We start from the raw sequence: 6,714 nt of genomic DNA on the forward strand, positions 1-6,714 counted from the left end.
AATGATTCTCAGAAAGAAATTGCCTTGTGAAATTATGGTTAAAAAAATTTGAGTTGAGTTATCATCATGTTCCTACATATTTTTTGCATGATGTCTATATTTGTGTAGACATTTTCTACAAGTATTGGAAGGATTTCGAAGGTGGTTTGCACAAAATTGGAATTTGTTTTGTTGCTTTTATCATACATTCTTAAATGTATTTGTCATTGTTTTATTGAGTTTCATCATGTAAGAGATACAATATGTTACTGATGCATATGAATCAAGCATGAATTGAGAATACCTCTGTAAATCTGAACATAGAAATAGGTGAATTGGTGAATTGTGAAATAGCACTTGATTTTCATAAAACTGAAACTGTAAGTGAAACTAAATCTGTAAGAACTGAAATTGCAAGAACTCTGATAAATGAAAACGGAACTGTAAGAAAAATGTGCTATAATTGATATAACTAACCTCGATATACTGGCAACTGTTTTGTGATGTTTTGTCTTCAAGGTTGCTAAATAGTTTGAAAGCATAACATGCAACTTCAATATTGGTTGAACTTCTTTTATAGTTTTTGACACTTGAATTTAATTGGTGGACATGGATGGACATGGATTGCAATGGCTTCATTTTGAATGTGTGATTTGGATTTAATTTGATGTGATCTAATGGTTGAGAATTTCTTATTTGTTGGTCCATGTGTTTTGATTTGTTTTAATGAGAAATAGAATGAGTTGGGTGTCATTTATAGTTATTGGGTTAGGTGTCATTTATTGAACAAAGTGGGTTTAAATTTTATTGGGTTGAGTGTCATTTATTGAATATAGGGGGTTTAGTTGTTGAACAACACATCAATTATGGCTGACATACATTCTCTTTTATTATGTGCAGGTATGGATATTTATTTGGGATACAAAGCTTCAGTTCTGATGACTAGGGGTTGAAGTGACTGCTACTTTGCACTTCTGGAATAGACCATTTTGGAAGCATTTATGGTTTTATCTGTTTTCTATAGTTGAGTAAATATGGTTTGCACTATTAAGTATTAAGATGCCCAGTGAATGTATTGGGAAATTTTAGACATAAATTAATACTTATTTATACTTAGTTTAAATATTGGTTGCAAAAGTTTCAATTTCTGGTGGTTTGGTCAGACCAGTACTATCCCGTGCACAACATTAGACATCTCTCTACTTATTATGTTTATATATTTAAAAAAATCTAGTATTTAGATTTATAGAATATTATTAATAATGACGATGCCAAATGATTCATCTTCACCAGCGGGCTGCGGTCTCGCTAATTTTGTTTGGAGGCCAGAAAAATAACAAATATGCCACAAAATGTTTGACATTAACTCCCTGTCATTTTATAGACGAGGTTCGTTGTAAATGTGTGATCATAGTGCGAAAGCCGTGGCAGTCTACCTCCACGCACCTTTGAAACTTAATAGATATCCCGAAGTAATTTAGATTTTCTTTCAACTTTCATGACTGAAAACTGGAGAATCAATAATGAGGAAAGAAGTTGACTGGTTCGCAGTAAATCTTTAATGGCGATAATCAACACAGCACAGATGTGAACATAAATTACATTCCAAAAGAGTCCAATATTTACAATGTAATATTTAATCCTTAAGAAAAGCGTTCAGTCTGCGTATCGACTCAACATCTTTTACACGTGTCACTGCAGTCAGGTTCATCAGAGCTTTTAAAATCCACTGCACTGCATCCTTGATTAACTAGAGGCACAGAGAATACTGAAGAGACAGAATAAACTGTTACTGCATAATAACTGCAGTCATTATGCCATCAACGACGAGTATAAGAGGTTGAATCGTTAAAAAGATCGTAATCCGCAGGAAGGGGAGAAGGCAAAGAGGCACCTGCGTTAATGGCATGAGGGGTAAAAATTGGTTCTGCTTTCATGTGCAGCAGATGTTAGTATGGCGAGTAGAAATAGTCTGGCTGGGGCGTACACAATGGGAACTCGTGAAATATATTTGGAGATAACAGAAGCGGAGATGGCAAGAAGAAGTTGGGCGATAAAGGAGACATCGAACCATACTGAATGGTCGGAGATAACAAGGATTGCGGAAGAGAATACTGAGATCGGTCGTTCCCCGAAAGTTCAGAAGGATTATCTTCTTTAACGGCGAAATCAGGTCCCCCACGTGGAGGACTAGGAGAAGCAACAACCTGGACCAAATTAGGGTTTCCTGGTAGAGAAGTGAGACAAGTTTGAGATTGAATCGAGGGCATGGTGGAATTGCCGTTGGTGTCAACTCGACCAGTGAGACTTTGGACCAGTGAGACTTTGGAAGGATTTGAAAGTGTGGCAATAGAATTATCTTCTTTAACGGGGAAATCAGCCCACCCACATGGAGGACGAGGAGAAGCAACAACCTGGACCATATTTGCGTTTCCTGGTAGAGAAGTGTGACAAGTTTGAGATTGAATCGATAACGAGGCAGAGGGCATACTGGAATTGCCGTGGGTGTCAACTCGACCAGTGAGACGTTGGACGAGTGTCATGAACTCCCCGGCTTCTGTGTGTATGACCTCAGGAGAACGCATGTATATAATCACAGGGTGCCTGTATGCCATGGCGGGCGCCGGCAGCGGCGGCTTTCGGATCTTGTGAGAGTCCTTCAAGATCTTGAGCGGCACAGGGCGTGGACCCTGCAATTCCCGCTTTGGCGCTTTGTCTTGCTGCTGCTGCGGATAACTCATCCCTCCCTTACCTTTCTGCTGAATCAATTCCAATATCGAATCGGCTCCAGCTAATTTGTTGTTCTCTATGATTCCTCTAACTGTATGGTTAACAACGGCGGCTTTTCTGACTGGAGAACGAACAGCCCAATTTCTAGCAAATACTGACCACGCAAGCAATCGCAGAAACCATGTTCCCTTACAGTTACAAATAGAAGGAATTTCGATGGCTGCACTGCTTTGGGGTTTTGTCGTCCTGCAAGTATGGTGGGATAATCTACGTCAATATACTTATCACTCGCTATTTATTGATTGCTGAGTATGTAGTTGCAACTTGCAGGGCGATCCAATCGAGGAAGGATCGCCCTGCAAAGAAAGTCAAAAAAATGTGTTGGCCACAAAGATATTAAAACATACCAGAAGTTTCCAGGGGCCCTGCCTTTACTCCTTCCTAATCCTTGCGTATATAGTACCATCTTTATCACCAACCACCGCATCTGATGTGAAATTATGACGCCTTAGAAAATTTTGCGTCAAAATAATCTTTGGTTTGTAGGCCGGCTATTAAATTCTGAATCGTTGAATTCCTCATCATGACTTTTCTGGAATTAGCATGATGATCAGATCTTGCAACAACGAGCACGCATTCATTGGAACATTTTCTAGTGGCGTTCTTCCGAAAATTCGAGGAAAGCATTTACATGCTAAAGAATTATGATTCTTTGGTTTGTAGGCCGGCTATTAAATTCTGAATCGTTGAATTCCTGACTTTTCTGGAATTAGCATGATGATCAGATCTTGCAACAACGAGCACGCATTCATTGGAACATTTTCTAGTGGCGTTCTTCAGAAAATTCGAGGAAAGCATTTACATGCTAAAGAATTATGATAGCAATCAATTTAACTCACCACTAAAATTAATATACAAAATATTTGATACCCATTTTCTTGGGGCAGTGGCTAACCAGCTTGTCATAGGGCATTAAATGCTCAGAGAGATGCAGACAGTCTGGATAGCTCGCTAACAGGCGAATTCGCACTTCTTATTTAGTGCCCAGTTTCTCAATTCGCATGTTAACGAACTATCCAGCCTGCATCTCCCCGAACATTTAATGCCCTATAACAAGCTAATTATCGACTGCCATTTCCTTGTAAAAATCACTGGTTCCTCGTCATGTCGTTTTCGGATTAGCATCGTGATGAACATCAAGAACGCATTAACGACATCATTTTCTAGAAAAGCGCGAGGAGAAGTTCCATCATTTCTTCCCTTTAACCACCAGGTATTCCTTTATTTTCTATTCCGCCATCGACATACAGAACTCGAATAAAATAAAAACCAAATCTGTCTCTTTAGTGTCATCTAATGAACGAACAGCCTCCGGTACAATTTGGTTCAAAAATAGGAAACACGGTAAAGGTTAGCTTAAAAATATAAGCTCACATATGCAGTAACTTATTAACTTGTATCAATTTGTTGTAATTGTAACCTGTATCAATTTGTTTTAATCTCATATATCTATTAATCTGTATCAATTTGTTTAATCAATTACAATATTTTTTAACAAGTTATAGGACACAGGTCAGAAGCTTTATTTGCTTTAAAATAAATATACAAATTTTTAAGCTAATAAAATTTTAACAAATTATTTTTTAAATAAAAATAAAAATTACTTCAATTATTTATAGTTAAATACTATAATTTGCCATATTTAATGCATAGTCAAAAAACAAATCAATTGTTAAAGTCTTATTAATAATAATGAGAATAGCATAATCTCACTCAAAATTGAATTTATAGCTAAAAATATCCAAACTTAGAAAATAAATCAAAATTCAAACTTTAATTTCTTTAATGTAGATAAAGTTTTTTTTGTTTAAAGGCTAGCCTATTTATTAGATCAAATAAGCATTAGAAGGAGTATAGCTTTATTGGACTCCTCTAGGTAATGTGAAACCAAACGAGAAATAGAAGTATAATGTCTTGAGATTACACCAGCATAGATGCTGAGAGGGATCCAAACGAGAAACAAAAGTATAATGTCTTGAGATTACACCAGCATAGATCATCTTAAGTACGGATCTAACATGAGCTGAGAGGGATCTAATTTCTTCACGTGCAAACTTCTTTAGATTCCAATAAACAATGTGTTATTTTTCATAGTTTAAAATGTATTTTTGAATGCTAAATAAAGCATATACATGACTAAATAAACATTATAAAACCTTAATTTTTTCATGATATATACATAATTTTTTTTAAATGATATATAATATATAATTTACATCAAAATATTTTACATCGCAATTAAAATATATAATATATACCTATTTTACATTAAAATATTTTTTTATTATTAATATATTTTTAACTATATGTCAATATTAATTCTTATTAAAATATTTTATTGATAACCCACCTTGAATATTTTTTTATATACAATAATCTTTTCTATTTACATATATATATAACATTGATATAGACATACATTAGTTAACATATAATTTCAAATCATTTATGTAAATCTCTTGTTTAAAGATTTTTGAAAAGTATATAATATTTAAACATTTTTAATTCTATTCATTTTTTTCTTCTATCATAGTAGACATTATTTTTCTATTTAGAACAAATTTTTTTTCAAGGAAAACCAAAAAGAGAGACTTACACATCCCCTAGTTGAAAATAATTAATATTATTTTGTATTAATGGAGAAATGGTTACATAAGTTGTAACGTATCTGGCATGGGCATTTCGCTGTCGAAGGAGCGCCAACCTCTTTCACTTTGAAAAATCTGCAATTTTTGCAGATCGGAGTTGCCCGATGGTGGCACTTTGAATTTCCGGCTCTGTTCGGTGGCAGCAGATCGGAGTAGCCCGATGGTGGCATATTGGAGTTCCTGATCTACTCGGTGGTAGCAGATCGGACTTGCCCGGTGGTGGCGCGTTGAAGTTCCTGATCTACTCGGTGGCAGCAGATCGGACTTGCCCGGTGGTGGCGCATTGGAGTTTCGGATCTGTTCGGTGGCAGCAGATCGAACTTGCCCAGTGGTGGCGCATTGAAGGTACATTTCTTTTTTTTTTTCAGCAAAACAGAGGTTCGGATCTGGTATAAGTCAATATGAATAACAGTTTAGAATCGTATCTCCACGAGTCTGGCAAACTCGATGGATCAAATTTCAACAACTGGAAATTCAAGATGCAGACTTTACTTGAAAGTGCAAATGCGTGGTCGATCGTGACAGGAAATGAGCTGAGATCGGGATCAGCCACACAAGAACAAGATTGGGATAAAAGGGAGACAAAAGCAAAGGTCATATTGAAGATGTCCGTCAAGGACAATGTTATCCCACATATTAGAGACTGTAAATCAGCCGTTGACATTTGGACGACCATTAAAAACCTATACCAGACGCAGAATTCAAACCGTGTCTTGTCACTCAAAGGCAAGCTGTTTGCATTGAAGATGGAGGAGAATGAATCCGCTGCTGGATTCATTGTGAGAGTCAAAGACCTGAAGGACAAATTGGGAGATATCGGAGAGAAAGTTTCTGATTCAGATCTGGTCACGATCACGTTGAATGGAATGATTGATGATTACGAGACATTTATCACAGGGCTGTCAGCAAGGGAGAAAGCCCCTTCATTTGAAAATGTGACAGGGATTCTGATACAGGAAGAAGAGCGACGACAAAATTTGAAATCACAGAGCAATGACATTGCTCTGATGGAAAAAAGGAGACAGCTTAAAGGGAAGCAGCATCAGCAACCGCAGCAGCAGTAGCAGAGAGGAGCCAACACATTTCAAAAGAGACCGTTTAAAGGTATGTCTGCTAATAGCTTTCCCATCAAGAAATGTTTTTACTATGGAAAACCTGGACATGAGATTAGGGATTGTTATAAAAGGCAGGCAGACGAAGGAAGAAACAAATAGAGAAAACATAAGGGTTACTTTGTTAAGTAAGAAGAGGATCATAGCCATGAACTTCGACTTTTTATAGTCGATTGTGCACTTTC

At 36.5% G+C, this 6,714-nt stretch overlaps 2 protein-coding genes across 2 annotated transcripts; one reads left to right on the top strand and one right to left on the bottom strand.

Moving 5' to 3' along the window:
- Positions 1-1,268: 1,268 nt before the first annotated feature.
- LOC149205791 (uncharacterized) lies at positions 1,269-5,450 on the bottom strand. The gene is made up of 2 exons (XM_089397509.1): positions 5,422-5,450; positions 1,269-2,976 (listed from the first exon to the last, which is right to left on the bottom strand). Exons 1-2 carry the CDS (start codon positions 5,448-5,450, stop codon positions 1,929-1,931), a joined length of 1,077 nt encoding a protein of 358 aa, XP_089253635.1. The 3' UTR covers positions 1,269-1,928.
- A 368-nt stretch (positions 5,451-5,818) lies between these two features.
- Positions 5,819-6,481, top strand: LOC149205792 (uncharacterized). The gene has a single exon (XM_089397510.1). It carries the CDS (start codon positions 5,819-5,821, stop codon positions 6,479-6,481), a length of 663 nt encoding a protein of 220 aa, XP_089253636.1.
- Positions 6,482-6,714: the final 233 nt, after the last annotated feature.

The sequence above is a fragment of the Pinus tabuliformis genome, chromosome 1_2 (assembly GCF_031772625.1).
Source record: "Pinus tabuliformis cultivar Carrire ecotype Pingquan chromosome 1_2, CPIR1, whole genome shotgun sequence".
NCBI lineage: Eukaryota > Viridiplantae > Streptophyta > Pinopsida > Pinales > Pinaceae > Pinus > Pinus tabuliformis.

Excerpts from the sequence above, each read along its gene's own strand:
- LOC149205791 (XM_089397509.1), bottom strand. The coding sequence starts at position 5,450 with ATGCCCATGCCAGATACGTTACAACTTAT. Across the intron at positions 2,977-5,421 it reads CCAGATACGTTACAACTTAT|ATTATCCCACCATACTTGCA; the intron begins GTAACCATTTCT and ends ATATTGACGTAG.
- LOC149205792 (XM_089397510.1), top strand. The coding sequence starts at position 5,819 with ATGAATAACAGTTTAGAATCGTATCTCCACGAGTCTGGCAAACTCGAT.